The 24,015-nt window shown below is 36.4% G+C and overlaps 2 protein-coding genes and 1 long non-coding RNA gene across 4 annotated transcripts in view; 2 read left to right on the top strand and 1 right to left on the bottom strand.

Annotated features, from left to right (window-relative positions):
- The first annotated feature begins 6 nt into the window (after positions 1-6).
- Positions 7-4,191, top strand: LOC111740613. Its single transcript, XR_002780692.1, has 2 exons — positions 7-211; positions 3,366-4,191. It is a non-coding gene; the product is annotated as an uncharacterized LOC111740613 (long non-coding RNA).
- Positions 4,192-7,486: 3,295 nt separating this feature from the next.
- SULT6B1 (sulfotransferase family 6B member 1) lies at positions 7,487-20,907 on the bottom strand. The gene is made up of 7 exons (XM_011361407.2): positions 20,760-20,907; positions 19,760-19,872; positions 17,441-17,530; positions 14,656-14,782; positions 12,282-12,376; positions 9,217-9,373; positions 7,487-7,705 (listed from the first exon to the last, which is right to left on the bottom strand). Exons 1-7 carry the CDS (start codon positions 20,842-20,844, stop codon positions 7,575-7,577), a joined length of 798 nt encoding a protein of 265 aa, XP_011359709.2. The 5' UTR covers positions 20,845-20,907; the 3' UTR covers positions 7,487-7,574.
- The window catches only part of CEBPZOS (CEBPZ opposite strand), a 37,354-nt gene continuing 23,491 nt past the window's right edge, over positions 10,153-24,015 (top strand). The window contains exons 1-2 of one of the 2 annotated variants that reach the window (XM_023531347.1): positions 10,153-10,235; positions 12,143-12,216. In XM_023531347.1, coding sequence (XP_023387115.1) covers positions 10,168-10,235; positions 12,143-12,216 — 142 coding nt within the window. In that variant the 5' untranslated portion in view covers positions 10,153-10,167. Of the gene's footprint in view, positions 10,236-12,142; positions 12,217-23,623; positions 23,833-24,015 lie in introns of those variants that run through there. The other variant, XM_023531348.1, reaches the window with a different exon arrangement.

Below are 24,015 nucleotides of genomic sequence, written 5' to 3'. Positions count from 1 at the left end.
CTCAGTTTCGTTTTCCCCGTGGACTCCGCCTTCCGCTGCGGCCGCCCGGCCCCCTCCCGCACACGTCCTCACTAGCTCCGCGATCGCGGAAGCCTGGCGCCTTCACCCGGAATCCTCACCGGAGGCACCGCAGGGCAGGCTCGGCTCCCACATGCAGCGCCTGCCTGGTCACGTCCAGGCCCTTGCATCCCCACCTTGGCTTTCGGTGCAGGTAAGGATCCGCAGAAGGTGTGGAGGACACTGAGGTCTCCTGCGCCTGCAGCGGGCCAGGCGCTAGTTGAACTAGGCTTTGGGTTCAACCATCCCATTTCTTCTTCCACTCAAATAGTTGGAGTGGGGGTGGATATTATTTTACAAGAGAAGAAACTAAGTAAATTAATTCGCCCAGGGTCTTGCCTCTGGTGGGTGGAAAACCCGCATTCTGTTCAATGTCAGGCCCTTAAACATCAAAGTACTCCGTCCCCTTTCGACACTGCTGCCTGGTCACATTTACAAGGCTAGAGATGAAGAGGCTTGGGGGCATAATTTTCCTTCTGTTTGCACCCGTCTATTGATTCATTCAACTAATACTGTCAGCAGCCGTACCAAGCACAGGCCAGTCCAGCAGTTAGGAGAGCCACCTGCTCCCTGAAGGACCTCAGGGAGTTTACTACCCAAGTCCTTACCAGTAGTCACCGATTGATAAGAAATCCTACTCACCTAATAGACTATGAAATAGTTGCAGAGTAATACTGCCTCATTGACGGTAATTGAGGAGTGCTGAGGGCTTACTTCACAATACTGCAAGGTAGGTTTCATTAGCTTGTTTAACAGATGAGAAACTGAAGTCAGGAACAGAGAAGTTAAATAACACAGCTAGTAAGCAGAGGAGCTAGAATTAGAAGCACAAGTCTGTACTGTCAACATCTTAGGGTAAGAAAGATGATCCCAAAATAGACCTCAAGTATACATTAAATATTGGGTGTTGACTCTAGGAGTCTTTTTCCACTTCTCTTCTACATCCCCCCATATTGCAGGGTATCAGTGTCTAAAAACTAGCTCACGTCTTGGATATGACTTAAGTCCCCCAAATGTGAAGCATTGGTGGAAGGTTTGGCAGGTAGACAGGAGGCAAAGCCATCTTTGTGTGGCATTTCCAGGAGACAAAATCTCCAGTGGTGGTAAATGTTTGCAAGGATTAGAGTGGCTGTGGCAGCAGCAATGACAGTAGCAGTGACAACTGTTCTACTTTCCAAAGCCTCCAAATTGCCCAAGAGAGCTTAGAGAAAGAAAACAACAGATTCAAACATGGTCAAAAGACACACACTTTTATGATCATCTCGGAAGAATCCCTTAATGGAGCTTCAAAGCTGATGTTGTAAAAATCAGGTACAGAGTCTGATGCCACAAATAGCAGAATTTTACAATATAATTTGTAGCCTCACTAGGTCTCTTGTATGAACATTGAGGGCATTGACTGGGGAAGAATGAGGCCCTGGGGATTTGGGTCGATTTGAATGAATCCAGTTACCACTGGTATAGCCTAGCTTGAAGATCCTGAAGCAGTCACTCCCAAATGCCCCATCCCTACCTTATGCCTTCCATCCTAGAAGTAGAATCAGATGCTAGGATACCCCAAAAGGATACAGACAAGATCTGACCCAGAGGATTGTTTACACAATAAAAGAATTGCAAGATTTTACTTTTTTTTTTTTTCCCCCAGTGGACACTCAAGAAACATGTATGGAAATGGTTCTAAAGGTGACGATAAAAAATGAACATAATTTAGATTATGTACTCAATGTGCTGGCTTCAGCAGCTGGGAATGGTTCTTAACAGTTTGTTCAGTTGGTTTACTACAATCTGGGCTCAAGGGTGGCCCACATTAAATGAGGTTGTGATGTCAAGTAATACAAATGAAGAAATTAAAAATACTTTGGGAGTCAGGGACATTGAAATAGATTAATCATATGCAGCCCATTTATTCACTACCTAAACATGCCCCCCGGCCCAGGAAAACCTGAAGGATCCTCTTTCACCAGGCATTAAGAAATATATTGAAGATGGGAGCATCAGCATCCTTGAAAATTCTGTAATGGCTGACCACCGTTGGTGGGGAATTGTCGATGGGAGATGCTGCCATTGAAAAAGCTCCCTGATTTCAAAAAAGCTCCCGTAGTGGCAGAGGCCATGTGGCAACTTAAACCCCAAAGAAAGGGCAACAGGATTAGAGCAGAATCACGAAGTTTCAATCACCAGAGATATTTAGTGGTGATAAATTTATCCTGGCATTCCTAGGGCTGAAAAATATGGCAGTCCACAGGCATGTAATTTGAGTAGATATCTAAGACCCTCTTAATTCTGTGATATCAACCCACATGTCTGAACTCATGGGTTCCTTGTGATGAGACAACTGAGAAAGGATAATTAAAGCACAATACACTACTATTAATCAAAAGTGATTGATGTATTACAACAGCCCCTTTGGGAAGTGGCCCTAAAGAGTAGGAGAAAGGAAATCTTTCCAATGGGCAGAACTTTGAGCAGTATGTTTAGCTGTCACTTGGAAAAAGTGGCTTGGACTGAACCAGAGGCTAATAATTTAACTGGATATTCAGAGATTTGGAATAAACAAGATCAGAGGATTGGTGATAAGGAGGTCTGAGGAAAATGATGTGGGTGATCCACTTGGAAATGGACACAGAGTATGAGCATATTGGGTTCCCTTATGAATGTTCACCAAAGGCACCCACTTCTGAAGATGCTTTCGAGAAGCAGATAGACCAGAAGACTTCTACAGATGTCAGCTTTTCCCCTAGCTACTCTAGTGCTTGTTCAAAATGAATGAAGGGGCAGAAAGAATGGGTAATATGTGTGAGTTCAACATGGAATTCTCATCAAAGCTAATCTGGCTGCTGAGCAGCCAACATGCCAACAGCAGAGACCAACTCTGAGCTCCCATTGTGGATTACCATACTCTCCCAGCCAGCTTCTTGGTTACATGGGAGCCCTTCCATCATGGCGTGGGAGTGACTTGCCATCTGTGGAATAAAAATTTATTCCAGATATGGATGTGCTTTTCCTTCCTGCGATGCTTCTGCCAGCACCATCATTGTTGGACATTCTGAATATCTTGTTCACCATCATCGTATCCCTCACTAAGAAATCCATTTTACAGAAAAGGAGTGAGACAGTACACTGATGACCATGGATTCAATTGTTTTATTATGAACCCCATCGTCAAAAAGCAGCTGGCCTTATAGGATAATGGGATAGAGTATTGAAGACTCAGTTACAGCTCAGGTAGGAGACAACAGTTAGCAAGATGGGTATACTGTCTTCAGGTGCAGGATATATTCTAAACCAGGTGGCTGTTTCTTCCACAGCCAGAATACGTGAGATCAAGAAACAGAAGTAAAAGGGTGTCTCCCACAGGTAAACTGTATCACGCACTTAACAAAATAAGTGCTTCCTGCTCTTATGACATTGGACTCTGTTTCCAGTAAGGGACACAGATCCTGGAACCGGGAGTTGAAAGTGCATCTGGATATTGCAGATTCATCATGCTATCAAGTCATTAAGAACAGAAAAGGGATTACTGAACTGGCTAGGCTGATTGACATAAATTGCCAAGAGGAAATCGTGATGCAGCTACACAGGTTGAAGAAATCTAGGGCTTTCTCTAGGGTTGCTTCTAGTAATTCCATATTCAGTGATAAATGTTAATGAAAATCTAAAGGTGTCCACAGGCAGAACTGTTAAGGACGCAGATCCTTCAAGATTGTCGATTTATATCATCCTACTAGCTGTGGAGACTTCTGAAGGCAAAGGAAACAAATGAATAAGGAAGCTATAAACATCAACTATAGTCTCATGACTGGTTGTAGAATGAAGGACCGTAGAAGCTATGCATGTTCTTTTCCTTGCTTTGTTTTTGTATGTGTTAATGAACTTCTTTTAATTGCTTTTTCCTTTCCTTTTATATGAGATTGCTGGTGGTAGTTAATTTTATAAGTTAGTCTTATATTTAAGTGTTTTAAAGGTGGGACTATGACTAAAATAGAAGAGGAAGGAACATCACATAGTAAAGGGTATAAAAACTTAAGGGGTAGGATATCTGTATTTTCATTTGAAGAAAAGAAGGGCTTCATTAGGTGGGAATGTAATTTTGTTATTTGCTTGAAAGATTATTGGTAAAAGGAGTGAACTGTACTAGATATTGTTAATGTTTATTTAGCTTCCATTCTTATTCCTTCCTATGTCTCCTCATCTCCTGGGTTTCAACATATATAAGATTAAAATCACATTTTCCAGATTTTTATGGAGTTAAAGTTCTGGATATAATTTGAGTTCTGCCAATGACTGATGAGCAGTGGTACAAAATAGAAAATGGAAGCGAGGATAAGGCCATCCTTCTGTGGCAGGATAGGCTGACAACCAAGCTCCTGTGCTCAGGAGTGTTTGCATGATCTGGACTGCAGGTTCCCCTGTCAGTTCTCCAAGGATATGGGGCATCTGCAGTGGCAGCAGCAGTAGAGGCAGTGGCAGTGGCAGGGTCTTGAACTTTGGATGGCAGCTTCAGTGGAAGTCTCCTGATTTCTATTCTGCCTTCCTTCCAACAATTACATGTTAATTTCCTACTAAATCTTTTTGATTGACATGCTTACAGTGGTTTCTGTTTCCCGTACTGAACAAGGAAAAACCTCCCTGAAAATGAAGCCTACACCAAGGGAATATAGTTGAGAAATGAAGATTAAGAATTGTGTCCTTGTTTGATTGAGCCTTGGATCAAGGCTTACCTGAAGCCAATCCAATCCTAGATTGGTCAGTTATAAGAGCCCTCTCTTTCCTTTTCTTTCTACTGTAAACCACATTGTGTTTGATTTTTCTGTTAATTACATCAAAAGCATGATCTGATATTCTAAAAACACACTGTTGGGAAAAAAATCCATTCATTAATTTATTCAAAAAATGTTTACTGAATGCCTACTATGTGAAGCACTGTACTGGAAGTACAGCGATGGCCAAAAATAACACTGTGTCTTTAAGTGTTTATGTAGAAATTAGTTTCCTAAGGATAGAGTGTTTGTAGGAAAGAAAGTAACTTAGTGTTTGGGAATGTGGATACATAGATATAGAGATACATAGATAGACAGAAACATCTTTGATAACTTTTGTTAATTTTCAATAATGGCCTAATATGTAATTCTCTGAGAATATCAATTTGATTATGGACCTATAGTCAATGCCACAGATATATTTTTCAATTTTGACACATGGTGACATTTAGATCCAATGAATAACAATAAGCAAGTAATCAGATACAGATAAAAGAATCTTGCATCTATCAAGTATTTTTAATATTTTTTTACTAGCAAATGAAAAATAACAACTGATGTTTGTTCCTGCATTGGGAAATTGCTGAGTAATATAGTCTGAAATCAGGAAGTGTGAAGCCTCCAGCTTTGTTCTTTCTCAAGATTGGTTTGGTCATTCAGCATCTTTTGTAGTTCCATATGAGTTTAAGGAATGTTTTCTATGTCTATGAAATAACTATTAGAATTTTGATAGGGATTGCATTGACTCTATAAGTCACTTTGGGTAGTACGGACATTTTAACAATATTAATTCTTCCAATCAATGAACACGGGACATCTTTCCATTTATTTGAGTCTTCTTCAATGTTCATCAATGTCATAGTTTTAAGTGAAGAGATCTTTCACCTCCTTGATTAAATTATTTCTGTTTTATTCTTTTTGTACCACTGCTACTGTAAATGAGACTTTTTAAAAAAAATTTTTTTAAAGTTTGTTGTTAGAAATGCAACCGATTTTTTTATATTAATTTTATATCCTGCAACTTTACTGAATTTATTTATTCAGTGTTCAGGGGGATTTTTTTGTTGTTTTTTGTTTGTTTTGTTTTTTTGGTGGAGTCTATAGGGTTTTCTACACATAATATTATGTCATCTGCAAACAGATAATTTTACTTCTTCCTTTCTGATTTGAATGCCTTTGATTTCCTTTTCTTGCCTAATTGCTCTGGCAAAGACTTCCAGTATTATGTTGAGTAAAAGTATAGAAAGTGAGCATCTTGTCTTTTTTCCCGATGTTAGAGGAAAACCTTTAAGCTTTTGATGAGTGTGTGACTTTTATCTTGTTGAGGTAAGGTTCTTCTGTATCTATTTTGTTTAGAGATTTATCATGAAAGGATGTTGAATTTTGTCAAATGCTTTTTCTGCATCTATTGAGATTATCATATGATTTTTATTCTTTATTTTATTAACATGGTATATCATACTTATCAATTTGCAGATGTTGAACCATCTTTGCATCCCAGGAATGAACCCCACTTGATCATTGTGTATGATTCTTTTAATGTAGTGTTGAATTCAGTTTGCTAATATTTTGTTGAGGATTTTGGCTTCTGTGTTCATTAGGAATATTGGCCTATAATTTTCTTTTCTTGTAGTGTCCTTCTCTGGCTTTGGTATCAGGATAATGCTGGCCTTGTAAAATGAGTTTGGAAGTGCTCTCTCCTCTTCAATTTTTGGGCAGATTTTGAGGATTGGTTTTAATTTTGTAAGCATTTGACAGAATTCATTAGTGAAGTCATTTGGTCTTAGACTTTTTGTTGTTGGGAGGTTTTTGATTACTGATTTGATCTCTTTACTAGTAATTGGTCTGTTCAGATTTCCTATTTTTTCATTATTCAGTCTTGGTAGGTTGTATGTTTCTTGAATTTTTTTCATTTCTTCTAGGTTATCTAATTTATTGGTGTATAATTAATTATTCATTGTAGTTTCTTATGGTACTTAGTTTCTCTGTATTATCAGTTGTAATGTTTCCTCTTTCATTTGTAATTTTGTAATTTGTTATTTTTTTAAGTCCTCTCTAGTTTGTAAATTTCTCACTGTTTACAAATAATACCACAATAAAGATTTTCCTTCATGTAGCCTTATGCAAAAGAGGGATAGTTTGTCTAGAGTATATGCCTAGGTGTATAATTGCTAGATTGTAAGGTATATGGACATATAACTTTACCAAATTTTTTCCAAAATGTAAAAGACTATACTTCTGTTCCCCTCTCCCATCCTTTGCCCCACAATTATCATACATTTACTTCTGTATATATTATAAACCTCAGAATATATTTTGTTATTACTTTTGCTGTGAATAGGCAATTATCTTTTAAAGAGATTTTTAAATGGGGAAAATATCTCATGTATACCCACATATTCACCATTTCTGGTGCTCTTTATTCCTTTGTGTAGATCAAAATTTCTGGTACCATTTTCCTTTTGCCTGTAGCACTCCTCTTATATTTCTTGTAGTGCAAATATATTAGAGACTATTTATCACACTTTTTAAATATATAAAGGTTTTTATTTTATCTTTATATTTGATAGATGTTTTTTAATATCCCTTTTGTCGCTAAGTGTCCTTTCCTCAAAAACTTCAGATGTTATTATTATAACATTTGTGTTATTCATATCTAAATGTTATCATTATTTTATTTAATCAAAATATTATTTAATTATTTAAATTCAGTTATTAAGGAAAATAAAATATCCAGGCCTGATGAATTGACCAGAATCAAGCCTGGCAATATGATTCATACTTCAACTTTGCTCCTAGGGAAGTGCCTGCTAAGCATTCTTTAAATTTTTCATCCATTTCCTGGTTCTGAGTTTCACTGAACAAATTTTTCCAATCACCAACTTCACCTACAACACACAAAAAAACAGTAGACCCAGACATCTGTTAGAATATTTCTTCTTGATTTTACCATTTTTCATGCAGTGTTGTTTCACTTTGAAATGTGAAAATGGACACATGAAAAAATTAGACACCTTAAAAACTAATGTGATGTCTCTTGTAAAATCAGAAATACCCATGGGTGCTTTCCCATCTGTGATGTGATAGGTAACATGCTTTCTTTACCAAGAAAGGACCCTTGGCCTCAATGATCTCCCATCTTCACCCTTCTCCCAACATCAGAGTCCTAAAATTCTAATTTTTGAGAGTCATTGTTTTCTCTCTCTAAAGTCTTTTAAATACTTTAAATACTTCTTGAGAGTTAGCATTTTAACAGTAGGTTTGGTTTAAAACCTCAGAGCCTAAAAATTTTGCAAAAAGTTATTATTTTGACTGGGATTAGGATAGGTTTTTCTTACTTGCTTTTAAAAGTAAAGGAAGTTACTTCTTTCTTTAGAATATTTGATTATTTGGATTGAAGTTATAAGTTCCTTGTTGCATAGCCATTGAAATATATGAGCAGGTTTAATGACATGAAGAAATGCTTAGATATATGAAGGAAATAAAATAGAACATAAAACTGTGTTCACAAATGTCATAAACTACATAAAACATCACAGAATAAGGCTGGAAGGAATATGCCAAAAAGTTACACCTGGCACTGGTATGAGAAATGTGGCTTTGTGACAATGACAAAATTAATAACCCTGAGCTTTGGTGCCCACATTTCTAAAATTAAGGATTTAATATTTTTTTTGCTATAAAATTTAAGCCTAGCAAAGGGTCGAATACATGATAGATGCCTGATAAATGACAGTTGTTATTATTATATGTGCCTTCTCTAAATCGTTGTATTTTTGTTGTAAAAGCAAAAAATAGAAAATAAAACTAGCAATCCCTAGGCTATATTATTATAAATTTCCATAAGAAATTAAAATGCTTCGATGAAATTTAGTAAAATCATCAGTGCCAGAGACACCTAGTTGCCTATCCAATATTCATTTTCTCCATCTTCCTTACTAACAAAACCCTAATTTTAACTGGATAATAATGTGCCCGCCTGCCTGAAAAAAAAAAATCACATTTTCTGGCCAACAGCGCAGTGAGAGGCGACCAATAATATATAAGAAATCACGGAGTGAAGCTTCCTGCGAAGTTCTTAAGAGGGAGCTTACTCAGCTAAAATACATGATTCTATCTCTTGCCTTTCTCTTTTTATTTGAATAAAATAATATTTTAATTTTAATGTAATGCCAGAGCTCTCTCTGCTCTCTTGTTATCTCAAGGTGACAAGCAGAGAGAGAGAAGGAACTTAGTACTCTAAAAGATATTGTGGAGCTGCCGGTTCCAGCTCTGAACAGTGTCTGGACTTCTTGTTGAGGGAAAGAGAAATAAAACCTTGTCTTATTTAAGATAAAGTTATGTGTATTGCCTATTACATGCAAATTAACGGATGTCCCAGAAACCAATGCAACTTTACCTTTGCGGAATAGGAACGGGCCAATAGCCCCGTGTGTTTCCTGGGACTTGGCTCGCATTGCTTGGAAGGTACTCTGAGCAGAGATGGTTTGAATCTGCTCCCCAGTTAGAGAGAATCCAAAGAACTCAGCAATTTGTTTTATTCCAGCGGTCAGATTCTGAAAATAAAATTTTAAAGGATAAGCCTCTTTCTGTGGGAATTGTGTCCTGAGCAAAGACAGGCTTCTTAAACAGAAAGGATTGATTAAGCCCAACTATCTAATCGTGTTTCTCCCTCTTTAGATTTACTTTGATATCTCTATGTAAATAGTCAAGATGTCCTTATAAGATATTCTGTATCAGTCTTATTTTATAGTTTTAGTTTATGATTCTTGTTATTTAGGATATAAATGACAGCAAGCATTAATTATTAGATTATAATTTTATCTAAGATGATAGTCATTTTTTTTTTTTTTTAAAGTATCAGTCTGAGGAAATGGATGTATTTGTATGTGCTCATTTGAATTCTGTTTTCTCCTGAATCCTATTTATAGCTAATGTTTAATTCCATCAAGAAAGTCTAATTTTTAAAATCATAGAAATTAGAAGGGACTTGAAATTTATCTTGTCTACATACCCTTGTAAATCATGAACTCCCCCCCACCCACTCACCCCACCACCAGTGTCCCTGATCAATGGAGATTTTATTTATTTATTTATTTATTTATTTATTTATTTATTTATTTATTTATTTTTAAAATTTTGTTTATGCCTACACCCGGTCTTCCTAGGTGTTCTCCCTTCCAAGTACTAACCAGGCCCGACCCTGCTTAGTTTCCGAGATGAGACGAGATTGGGCATGCTTAGGGTGGCATGGCCTTAGACTCAATGGAGATATATAAAGCTTCTAGAACAGTTTCTTGAACTCTATTCAACAAAACACTAACATACTCAAGATGGTGATAGATGTTTCATGAAAAAAAAAAAGGAGAGTAAAGGGTTGAGGTCAAATAAGTTTGGAATCCTTCGCGTTAAACAAAGGTAAGCCTTTTTTTTTTTTTTCCTACAGGATCTTGCAGTCATTAGTAGGCCAATATGCAATGTGAATTTCCCAATGGAGAAGGTTATCTAATACAGCAGTTCCCAAATCAGTTTGCACAAGCAACTTCATTCCAACCCCCAAGAAAGAATTATTAGAATCAGGGGCACTCTGGCATTCTACAGAGGACAAATTTTAGAAACATTATTGTAAACCAGAGGGAGAAAACACTAAATTAGTACATTCTTTCATGTTATATAAATGCATCCTATAAACAGAAGAAATGGATTAAATTATACTTTCTCTTGATAAGACAAGAGAGACTCGTATTAAAAATGCAGTGCAGTTAGAGAGCATTTTACACACTCCTTTCTCTTTAACATACTTTCTTCACTGGGGTCCAGGAGTATGGTTTTCCTCCTACCTCATTAGTCATTCTTTCTTCGTCTCCTTTGCTGATTCCTCCTCTTTTTCCCAAACTCTTTAGACTAGAGGTCTCCCAGGCTCAGTTCTCAGCCTTCCCTTCTCTGTCCATATACTTACATACATAGGTATACATACAATCTCATGGTTTTAAATGCTGTCTATGTGCCAATGATTTGCAAATTTATATCTATATCCCAGAGCTCTCTCTGCATTCAATACGTTTATATCCACCTGCCTACTTGACCTCTCCATTTGGATGACTAATTAACATCTCAAACTTAGCATGTCCGAAAAACCAAACCCTGGTCATCCCCACAATCCCGCTTCACCTGTTGCCATCTTCTACTCAAATGATAACAACTCAATCCTCCCAGTTGGTTAGGTCAATAATATTGCAGTCTATTTTGACTTCTCTTTTTTTCTCACTACTCTTACCCCGTCCATTCCTATTGGCCCTTCTTTCAATATATACCCAGAATTCAACCACTCCTCATCACCTCCACTGCTTCCTCTGGTCTGAGCCACCATCTCCCCTTGCTTGGACTACTGCAGTAGCCTCCCTATAGTTTTCCTTGCACTATCTTGCTCCTCCGCAGTCTGTTCTCACACACCAGCCAGAATGATCCTATTAAAAACACATCAACGCCTACTGCTGTTTTTCTTGAATCTTGCAATGACTTCCCATTTCACTCAGAGTGGAAGCCAGAGTAATTTCAATGACTTGCTACACCATCCTTCATACTCCACACCATTCCATTCCCTTTCCTCTGTTCTCATTGGTTAGTCTCCCCTGGTACGCATCTACTGACTCAGCCATATCCACCTCCTTCCTGTCCCTTAATCACACCGAGAACTACTACCTCAAGACCTTTGCTCCAGTCAATTCTCTCTGCCTGGAAAGCTATTACCTTGGCTCACTTTCTCACTTCCTTCAAAGCTTTGCTCACATCTCATCCTCTCCATGAAGTTTCCTCTTTCCATCCATCCTATTTTATACTGGAATTTGTCCAGCATCCCAATCCTCCAACCCCTGGCATTTCCAGTTTTCCTTAATCAGCTATGCCATTTCTTTTAATCGCTTATTATATACATTTTAATTTTATTATGTTTATTACTTATCGTTCTGTCTCTCTGCCTTCTCCAGTTAGCATGTAAGCTTCTCCAGAGCAGTGATCTTTGACTGGTCTGTTCACTGATATATCTGTCACAAGTGCCTAGAACAATGCCAAGCAATCACTCACTAAATGTTTGTGAATAAACAATTTTTAAAAATATGGAAAAATCAGTTCACAGCCAAATGCATGTTCAATTAATTGTCAATTGAGACCTACCTATTGTTTTTCACATACTTAATTTGAACCGTCTATCATAAATGAAAAAAAAAAAAAAGCAGCCACTGTTAGTAGTAGGTTGCTAAGTATTATTTTATTTCTGTTAAATAAACAAGTTAAACACTTATGCATTGTTTGTTTTTTTTTCCTAGCACTATACCACATATCTGGAATATTCTATTTTACAACGGAATACAATATGTGTCCATACACCCAGACATTTTGAGTAAGTGCTCTATGTTGTAGTTTATCATAAATCTTGCGATAGAATATCAATAATCATAATCTCACCTCTTTCAGGTCTTCATATAATATGAACTTAACATTTTCATGATCAAGATGTTTGCTCCAGTTAACTGCAAAATCAAAATAGCTTCCCCAAGAAACTAAAAGCACAAGGGGGGAAAAAAACTTCTTAAAGAATGTTAAATAACTGAGGTTAAAATGATAAATGGTTGATTTATGCTCTAAAATATAAACTATTTATATGTATGAGCTCCAAAAGAATTGGCATCAACCTGTCCTATTGTCAGATTTCTATTCATCTTATCTTCATAAATAACACTACTAAGCAAATTATAAAAATGGTTTGATAAAAACTACCAGACATCCAGGAATATTTAGGTGAATAAAATAATTCAGAAATAGTGAATGATACAAAATATTGATAGAGATAATGCCAGAAAGAAATGATGTTATGTAGATCACCATTGTCCCATAGGAATTTAATATAAGCCATATCTGTAATTTAAAATTTTCTAGTAGCCACATTAAGAAAAGCAAAAAGAAAAAGGTGAAATTAGTTTTAATATTTTACTTAACCCAATAGATCCAAAAATATTATTTCAGCATGTAGTTAACATAAAAATTACTAATGAGCCATTACACATTATTTTGATATTCTAAGTCTTCAAAAGCCAGGGGTATTTTGCACTTAACAGAGAATCTCAATTTGAATGCCAAGTTTTTATCAGAAATACTTATGTGTTTAGACTTCCTAAAACTTATAGTTAGAAAAGTAGACTCACACACTCAACTTGTACCAAACTTAGTTAAAAGTTTCCAATAAATGGATTAAGTACCTGTTTTTTTATTTTAATTTAAATTAATTAAAATATAATAAAATAAAAAATTTAACTCCTCAATTGCACTAGTCACGTTTCAGGTGCTCAGTTCCCACAAGTGGTTACTGGCTATTGCATTGGACAGTGCAGATCTAGACATAGATCAGCTGTGCTGCTTACTAACTGTGTGACTTTGAGCACCTCCCCAATTCTCTTTGTGCCTTAGTTTCCTCATCTCTAAAATGGGGTGCTAGGGATAGCATGTAGTGTCTGGCATGCAGTAACTGCTCAGTAAATGGTAGCTATTTTATTCTATCTAATATTAATTACTAATTTATCATAAGAAGTGAACCCCAAACTAAGCCTTCTCATTCCAAATCCTACATATTTCCAGTGTCTTCAGCTGCCTCCATAAGTTGAATGTAATAAGTTCTTAAGGCAGAAACTCCATCCAAGTTATCACCACCATATCTTATCATTATCAATTAAATTAGGTTAGTGATAGATAGGGCAACAAAGATGTCCTAAAACAGATTGTCCCAATCATGACAGGTTTCTCATCATTGAATGTTTTCTTGTATTATTAGTGGTGTAATGTTTCAAACTTGCCTCAACTGTCTTAGTGAATGGTTACCAGACAAACCAAAGCTTTCTTATTTGTGCTTCATAAGCTCCTTCTATGCACTTTCTTTTTTCTCCTACATCCCAATCTCAATATTTATTTATTTATTAAAGAGCGAGTACAGTGTCCATGCATGTGAGGTGGTTTGATATTGCTGTGCTTATCACCTTTAAAAATGGTCCTCTTAGAGGGACCGGGCAACAGCTTTTCCTCTAGGTTAATCTGGCCTAAATTATTCCTTCTGTAAAGACTCAACAGAGCCACTAGTAAAAGGAGGCATCTATTCTCTGGCCACTATACCCATGGAAGTAAGAGTCACTGCCACTTACAAGCAGTGAGACCATTGACAAGCGATTCAACTTTTTAAAAATTAGTTTCCTCATCTGTGCCAGTGGAGCTAATACTGCCTTACTCATAGCTTGTTATGGTCTTAAATAAAACCATGCATATACAACACCTAGGTTAGCACCTGGAGTATTAATAGGCTCTTATAAAATTGTAACTAACAATAACCAGAGCTAAAACATCAACATGGTCTGGCAAACAAATATCTTAGGTGTGGCTGCTCAGTGTCATGGTTTTATCTTTTCTCTCTCTCCCCTCTCTCTCTCCCCTCTCTCCCTCTCTCTCCCCTCTCTCTCCCCTCTCTCTCCCTCTCTCTTAATTATTGTGTTATACAAAGACTATGGGAAATGAACTAAAAATGCTTTTCTACATGACTGTGTTATATGCCTCTTTGTTCCACGTCTGTACTATGGTCACTTGATACAGTCAACATATAAATTGTCTAAATTATTTTTAAAAACAGTAATGTATTGTTTGATGCACAGAACTAGTGATGCAATAAAACTTAATTGAAAAGCAACTTTTGAGTTCCTGGATCTGCCCTAATCTCTTTTCTTTACCCTAATACATATTCGAATTTTGATATTTATGTGATCATCTGTTGAAGGAAGAATGCTTTTACCAGCAGCCATACCTTGTCCTTTCATGAACTGACTGAAGAAGTCATCCCAAGAACCATAGCTTGGAATATCGGGAACATCATTGTGGAAATGGAAAAACGATACTGCTGTATCTTTAGGATTTCGAAATATCACCAATATCTAGGGGGAAAAAACTAAGTTAATTTATTGAGGTCTATGTTTTGAACTTTGGAAAAGTGAAAGGGTGAGCAATATCACGTGTCTTGTATGCTACATAATTTTGTTAACATATAAAGAATGACAGTAAGAAATTGAGGTACAGGAGGTGGCAGATGGGGGAAGTCTGGAGAAAGGCGAGTAAAGAAGAAGAAGAAGAAGATTGATGTTGTAGGAGAGGACTTTTGCTAATGAGTTTAGACAGTAAAAGAGGCATATGTAGAAGATATTAAAAAGAAATAAAGAGCAAGCTCACAACTGCATGATCTGAAAGGTTAAACCCCCAAATAAAGTAAAAAATGCAAAATAAGGTTAAGGACAATGAAAATAACATTTAGAGTTTGGTGGGAGATTAAAGAATGACAGGCCCACTCTCGGGGCCTGAGGTGTGACGAGTGATGATGAAGCAGAACCTGTGACTTCTATGTTATGGCGAGATCTTCTCTGATAAGGAATTAACTCATTCTTTTAAATGAAAAGTGTGAAATAAACATTGTAAAGAGTAAACCCAAGAGAACCAAACAATTGCAGGAGGACCCTCTGGCAGCCCCAAATGAGGTTAAGCCTCCTGGCCTGACAATTTCCATTTCAAGTACTGAGGAACTGTGAAAATACAGTATTGAGCACAGTCAGTGACTGCTGGGGAATCTGAGATAACACACAAGAGATTCCGAAGATGAAAAACTGGCAGATGCCATTTCAGTTTTGGAAACGATGATGGTGTGGGTTTTGCAAAGTACAGATTTGTGAACCTGACCTCCATTTGGGGGAAGTTTTTAGAACTGACTGAATGGATGATTCAGGCCCACATAAAAGAGGAAGAAGTAACCACCGGGGAATAGCATGTGTTCTATGAGAATAAGTTGCTGCAAACATCAAGTTTTTCATGGACTTGGTTTCTATATTAGTAGATATATTGCTTATGACTTTTTTTTATAAAATGAAGACTGTAAGCCAGAAGAAGAAGCAATTATACATATAAAACTCATGTGCAAAAGAGGCTAAATAGTAAATTAATGTGAACATGCCTAGAAGTTTTTAGTGGCATTTCCACTGTCTTGACTAGACCATCATCGACATTTTAATATGTGATTTAGGTAAAGATATAGAAGCAATATTTATCAAATTTGTAGATGACACAAAACTAAGAGGGAATCAGGATCTCAAAACACTTAGTCATTCTAAAGAAATAACTAATAGTAACAGGATACAATTAAATGGAGACAAAGCTGGGGTCTATATCGTTCATTCATATCTAAAAAGCACCCCCACCCCAAATTCAAATATAGCACATACTTGTCACTTGAGAGTGTTATATATGTTTGGGGCTTTGACTACCACTCATTAGTCATCCTGGCTTGTAGCAGTTCATAATTTTACAGGGACATAAATGTGAATGGCGAGGGCCAGCTGGAGTGTGTACCAATCCCCAGCTGGAGTGTGTACCAATCTCCAGCATCAATCTTTTACCTTGATTCTGTTGCTCTTTTCTTGCCCTTATATTTGTATGAAAGTAAAACTCTTTTTCACTCCAAATCCAAATGCTTTATAAATTACTTTAGCTTTGTTTCTAATGGAATAATTAAATGGAAAAAGTCACCTAGATTTGTGATTATATTTACGTACATTAAACTGGAGAAATGATATGTTAAAGTGGTATTTTTGATTTGGGAGATTCTCAATATAAAGACTGTTTAACAGAACTGTTCAAAGCTGGCGTACTCAATAGAGTTGTACTCAGTTGTAGTCCAGACGGCTGCTTAGTGGAAGTCATGTACCTAATGGGGGTTGGAGTGGACACCTGTTTAGGTATTTTCCAATTCTAAGCTCCTAGGATTCTTGGCTCCTAGCCGCTAATTCTAAGCCTCTACTTCCCTAGTGATTTATTTCCAACTCTTCCTTTCCTCCTCCACTTCCCCACCTTCCTCTTACCATTGCAGTTATCTTAGGGGGTTTCCTCCTTCCGCTTCCTTCGCTATTTTTGCACTATCCTGTCACTCTTATTTGCGGCATTCAAGAGTTTAAATACTTATTTTAATTAAATCTAATCTTTGCTCCTGAGACACACAAAAGTGTACCTAGAAATAAGGACTGGAGGGGAGACCAGGTGAAAACAAAAAGAATTGGATAAAAACTAATAATTGTGAGAACAGATCAATACCAATTAATGAAACGAGATTTTTTAAACAAATAAGACTTGCCAAAGCACCTTTAGTTATTTAGACATGATGTGAAGTTGCTATTACATGTGAAATTCAGAAATAAAATCGTTTCGGACTTCAGGTAAATAGTGCTCACCAGATGGAACCAAAAGAACATTTTGCATTCATTTTCGTAGGTTGTATTATTTTGATAAATATTCTAAATATCTTAGTGGAATTCCGAAGTCTCTTCACTATAAAACAGATTTTAAAATATGTACAATTTATATCCTAGCTGACAACACTTTAGATTTGAAAGTATAGCAAATATACCTGAAGAAACAAGCAAAGAAATACTAAAATTTCACACTTTCTTTATAAAAATTCTATGATGAGGAGCAAATTCATCACGTAACTCAGAATGTCAATATCTATACATTTAAAAACTTCAAATTGAAATACCAGTAGGAAAGACACTCACCTTGACTTTATTCTTGAAGATGGACTCAGGTAATTTGTCATAATGGAGGTGAGTTGCCAAAATCCTTGGTGATGGAAACTCTTTCATTCTCTTAAAAATAAAGTAAGGTGAAAATGTGTGTATGTGTGTAGTGAATTACTCTTAAGTTTAGTATCCGAATGGTAGTTTTAAGCATTAGTATTGTGGTGTCTTCTCTTCCTCCTCTAATTTTTCTTTATTCTTATTTTATTACTTTGTAGGGATGAGGAATAGAGAATCATAAATGAATAATTAATTAAAATCTACCTTTTGATCTTCCTTGTTGGATCCTGCTTATCATTTCTTTTTGTTCTTTGGGGAGAAATTTACCTTTTACCACAATCATAGCAAATTCATTTTGTTCAAGACAGCTCATAATCTGCAATCCACTCTTACACTTAATTTGGATTTTTTTTTATATTCAAGGTCTTTAACAAAAATATTCAAGTCTTTCCATAGCTCCACCAAATCCATTTTTAACATCTTTTTTTTTTTTGCCAATGAGACTACATGTAATCAAATATCCCAACAGAGCCTGAAAGTGCAGTCACTTAAATATCTGAGAAATATTTTATGAGAGAAATTCTTGTCAGTATGACTCAGTGATTGATTCTGTTTCTGTTTTTTTTTGTCTCTAATTTACTTCAACTGATAATTTAAAAAATGAAATTACCTGTTTAATCTGTAAAGGTAAAGGTTTTATCTTAAAATCATACCTTTAGTATTTGGTAGGTGGGGTGCTAAGGCTTCAAGTGTTTATTTCCACTTGTAGAGGTCACTCACTGCTTGGTGACATCACTTCAGGTGAAAAAATGATATTTAGACATTTATGGCTAATTGTTTTGTAAAAGATTAGTGGAGATCCCAGCTCAAGCAAAGAGGCAAAAAATGAGGTTAAAAAAAATTTAAATCAATGATATGGGTCCAAGTGGTGATTAGTAGTAATAATACTTGATTTACATAAAATTACACTTTTTAGATTTGGACTTACTTTACATTCGCTCACAATAATCTTCTCAGGTTGATATTATAACCCCTATTTTAGAGATTAACAATAAGCTTTGAGGTTTTAAGTGCTTTGTGCGAAAATCACACGGATGGTAATTTTCAGATTAGGTTATAGAGTACTTTTTTCTACTAAACTGCACAGCCAAAAATCACATAAAAACATGATTTCCTAAAAGGATTAGAAAAATATCCAAGAGAAAAATGGGAGTTAAGTGTAACAAAGCTAGATAAACATATAATATGTTCACAAAAATGTGTGACATAGCCAAACTGTAACAATGTAAAGACTAGATATATCTGTATCTTGTTTAAAAATATAGTGTATTTTAGAAAAGTTTTCTGTAAAGTAAATAACTCTTATGCGGAGCTCATTCTCTCACTGATTTCCATTTTAAAACAAAAGGCACATTGCATAGGAAAATGTTTTTGTTCTAGGTATGATGAAATTATAATTAAAATACAAAAAAGTCTTTAAATATCTGAAGAAAAAAAACATTTCTGATAAATTACGGATATTCAAAACCTGAAATACCATACTGAGTTAAAACATTTTCTAGAAACCTTGGAGCTAGGATCATGTCTCACTCACTTTGTAAAACATTTTAATGTTAATTTAGGTGCTTCTGGAAGACCTCCTTGATTTTAAATATCATCTGGACCTTTTTACTAAAGCTTGAAATTCCCTTAACTGGAAGTATAGCTTTTAATTGCATAATTAGAGCTAAGATTTAGAATGCAGAAACCTGAAGACAGAAGTAATGCCTTGCTTTACATTCACAGTAAAGTTCCTGGAGAAATAGAAACCTGGATGAAGAACAGGATTACCAGGTTTTCCATGACATAAAGTGTTTTCAAGAGTTTGGGTGGTTAAGCTTAGAGTCAAGTTTTGACATGTCAAAATCATGATCAGGAAGAAAAATTCTTCCCAGTGTCCTAAAGTAATATCACAGGAAATTTCCTACTTATAAGTGGTTTGTGTCACAAAGTTCAGTTCCAGGTCATGTCTTTGGAAATTAAAATAGACTTTCCTGGAAACAATTGTATAAATAATGTAAAAATTTACAAGCCATAATATTAGCCCTATTTAAATCATAAGAGAAACCTGTTTATCTCAGTGATGGGTAATAACACAAGCAAATACAATAATAATAGTTATATTGGTAAGGTGAGTAATAACAGGTAAGATAACCTGTGACACACAATGTAACACATTTTTAAAAGAGAAGTTGAAAAGTTTGACAATGGTAGCATCGTTTTTAAAGGTGATGCTAAACACTCGGGTTTTATACTAACCTGATATTTTTCTGGGTCCCCACATTCAAGAACTGGGAATTCTGAATATTTATACTTTTTTTTGGAATCAGCAGATATTAATTCACTAATGATGTGAAGAATCCAATTTGAACCTGTAAGAAAAACCAGACAAAACTCATTAAGGAGTCAGTGTAGCAAAGGCATATTACTTTATTGTATACATCATAAAAATTAAAATCTACTGCCATTCCCTGATGTGCATAGCTGGTTCTCCTGCTTTTAACAGAACCTGGGCTTGGAAAGAAACAAAGATTTGTAGAAGACAATATTTACTTGCATTCATATAAAATTCAACATCTTATTTCTCAGATTTCTCCTTTAACAAGAGACAATGCTTCTTTTTGAATCTAGAATATGTTCCTTATAGAAAAATGTTACGCTATGGCAATGATTGTTTATTATATATCATATTATTTTTACTTTAAATTAATAAATATTTTCAATAGGAGTATATAATTTTAAATTTATAAAAACCCAACATCAGTTAAGAGAAAGAAGAATATTAAATGAGGTTGGCTTTAATAAACACTTAGAGATGAAATAACAGTTTAAAAAAATAAAAAGTTGATTGTGTAAAATAGGATAATTTAGATTCTTAATGTTTTATCCTCCAGCGATGAATGACCCATGTAAAACTGGTTTGAGAAACTGGAGGACTGATGCTTGTCCCTGAAAAATAATCTATTACATGGCAACTGGACTCTCCTGCATTCATGTTTCTTTTTGCCAGCCCCTCCATGCATCAGCCATCACGTTCGTTTCACGCAGACCTCCTTTTCAGACGTTGGGGTTTCTAAATCTAGCAGTTCTAGTTATTGATTTTGCAACCTATTTTCTTACCCATCTTGGCTATCCTCCTCTCTGATTTCTAACTGACTTCCTGCAGAGATGAACTGCCTTCCTCTCACCTTTGCCTTGCACCCTGCCCAACCCACTCACTATAAAAAAGTGCCTTTGCAGAACACGAGTTGTTATTTACCACACTTTGGATAAGATGCGAGCACCATGTCATCACTTCTGGCTTCAAAGGTGTCCAAGGCTTGGAAAGTTTCTGAGGTACACATGGTGATTGGGTAAGGAATCCCCTGATAGGTGAAAAACAAGCGAGAAAGTGCAGTTTCTTTGGATTTTTCCAAAGCTTCATCAATGTAGTCAATTAATTTGGACTTATCAGCCATGCTGTCTCCGTGCTAATGAATCTGCTCTGTGGTTGTCTAGGGCAAGTGATGGCTTTTAATGGAGCTTTTCAGAAAGTGGAACAAAGGGCTCCTCTCAGTCACATGAGAAAAATCATTTCATCATCCAGCCCCCACCCCCAATCTTTCTGAATACCTACCTCTGACAAAAGGCAAACCACAGGTGCAAAACAGGCTGAGGCCAGGGAATATTATCCCAGGGGTTGATTATATTACAATTATAGGCAACCCTCCCAAGTAAGAATGGAACCTCTTAAAAGACAATAATAGATATTAAATATCTAACAAACAGTTATTTAATTGAATCAGGTATACGATTTTCTTATTAGCCAAAAGCAATTCACAGAATGAAACTTCAGCTCTCTCCTCATTTGAATAGCTTTGCACATATGTCCTACATGGTGTGTCAAGGAAGCAATGGGATGGAGAGAGAATTTAGTGGTGTGGGAAAGAGGCTATGATTTGGAGGCAATCCCAGGCATCAGGCTCACAGCTGTCATTTACTGGCTCAATAGATTTAGAAATCTGAAGACCTGAGTTTGAATCTTGGCTCTACCACTTACTAATTGTATTATTTTGAGCTCATAATACACCTTCAAAAGTCTATATGTAAAATGGGGATAATGATAGCTGCTCTTCCTGACCTACTTAACAATAGAGTTATGTGGTTCATAGAAAGGACATGCCTTGTCAAGGGGAACACACAATACTATGGTATCTCCTGTCTTCTGAGCTTATTCCCTGCTGGTCAAGGGCTCTAGAGTGAGATGCCCACTCTCTGAGATACAGTCTTTCCCCAGCAGCCACTCCCTTCTTTTTCCATTGAATAAATTGAGCTATAATTCTCACCTGCTTTGCAGCTTAGTGTGGCTGTGGGTCTAGTGAGAGGTGAGCGAAAGTAATGTGTGCAACTTCCTGGTCATGTCCTTGACATAGGAAGTTATATTGTTCTCTAATTCTTTATCCCCTTTCACACACCTTGAGGACAGACGCGATGCTGGCCAGCCAGACTTGCGAATTCAGAGAAAAACAACTTTCCAGGGGATGGTCAACCCAGATAGGGGAAACCTGGCTTACTGGACAGCCTGGTGAAATAAAGCTACCCTCCCACGACACCCCCTGCATATAACAAACCTTCTGAACTGTATGCGAAAGAGTAGAATTGTCTATCATGCTGGACCACTGAAATTTTAATCTCCTTGTAACAGTAATTTATCCTATATTCTATTAAGTACACTTTCTGGGTCAGAATTTACTCTCTTTGGCATCTTCGTAAGCCAGGCATTCATAAACATATACTGAGCTTTTCTTCTTTCTCTCCCATTCTCTTCTCCATGTTATCTTCTTTCTTTTCCATTTTTTTCCCTCTAACCCTAGGAACATATTTTAAAATAATAATAATTATTATTATTATTATCTTCTCTAAACTAATGCTAACACTTAAGAAGTTAACTTCTAGTTATGCATAGTTACCTAGCTGCTACAGTCATTCATATATCAGTTAAATTAATAGCTAACATTATTTAATAGTAGCTAATAAAAAATTGATCACTTTAGGTACCAAACATTCTGCCAAGCTGGTAAGATAACATGGATGATTTAATGTAACTTCATATGCATAACAGGCCTATGAAATCAGCGTTACTGTTGTTACCATTTTACAGGTAGATTAATTGGAGTTTTACCTAGGAAAGTAGAGTCAGCCATTTGAGGAGCTGGGATTGGAATGCAGGCCTCCTGCTGAGTCCCCTGGCAAAAAGACAATCCCAGCAAGATCTCTCTTAGGGGGCCCAGGTTTAATTAGTGCCCTTGCTTTCTCGGTACTTCTTTAATTGCTACAAGAAACAAGGCCATAGGACTTTTCATTGAAATAAAAAAATCTTACCTCCTGAGGAGAGACATTTTTATGACCACAAGGGAAATAAGTTTCCTGAGTTCTAGAAAACTTTATTTAATAACAGCATTTGGAGACAAACGCTATATCAAATTAATCATGAGATGCATTCCAATTTCAGAAATGTAAACCTGTGGAAACACATGCATTATGGAATTGAGGAAATTTTATATGTCAACAGGACATATCTCGGCGAGGCAGCGGTGAATGCAGGAGAACCACTTTTAATCTCCATTTTACAGAGAGAAAAGAACTGACAGAAGAGAGTTCCTAGTTCGGAATAGGTATCTGAGTGTCATTATATTTGTGATTATTTTTTTAAGTTTGTAAAAAAGGAAAATTAAAAAATGGGAGTGTCTTACTATTTTTATATTTCCATACAGCACCCCCCCTTGAAGGTCTTATTACCTTATGTAATGATGGGATGCTATTTACTGTAGATGGGAAGGTTGTATATTTCAGAATTTCTCTCCCCAAAGAGAAAAGGGGTAGGACTGAACTCTCTGCCAAGCTGCTTAGTGGGATTATCCTGTTACATTATAAAGAGTCTTTGTTTCCCTGGGGAAGATAGAATTTAAGGCATTAATTCAAACGTTGTTGTTGTCCTTTGCTTGCATCTTAGTGAGTAAAACGTTAAAAAAGACAATATTGCTGGATCCTGTTCTGACACTAATGCCTGTAATTTTAGGAGGATTTGGAGGCTCTTAAGAATTGGTAATATGAGCTCTGATTTTTGTTAGTCTCTCTAGGATCAGAACAGCCTGTCAGCCTTACAGTTCTACATATTCGGCTCTAATTGTCTGTCGTGCATGAGGGGAGGAAACAGAAGCATGAATGATTGCGAAATAACACAGATCATATGACACATTTGCACCGGCGTGCCTTTGAGTACCGAGGGGCCTCATGTTCTGTGAAATCTCAGCTTGCCAATCAGCTCCTGGGGCCATCGAGGCATAGAGTAAGTAAGTGGCTATAGACCTCTCAGCGCTGCCCTGGCTTGGCTCATGGCTCTGGTGGCAGCAGCACAGGAAGCTTAAAGCTTCTTTCTTTGAGATTAAAGAGACCGTTCCCACTTACCTTGTTTTCTTTTAATTTTTGTCCGAGGCTATGGACTTACACCAAAAAAGAAAGAGAGAGAGAGAGAG

Source organism: Pteropus vampyrus, unplaced genomic scaffold (assembly GCF_000151845.1).
Source record: "Pteropus vampyrus isolate Shadow unplaced genomic scaffold, Pvam_2.0 Scaffold66, whole genome shotgun sequence".
NCBI classification, from domain to species: domain Eukaryota; kingdom Metazoa; phylum Chordata; class Mammalia; order Chiroptera; family Pteropodidae; genus Pteropus; species Pteropus vampyrus.
The sequence above is the reverse complement of the archived record's forward strand: the minus strand, read 5'-3'. Positions and strand labels throughout refer to the sequence as shown.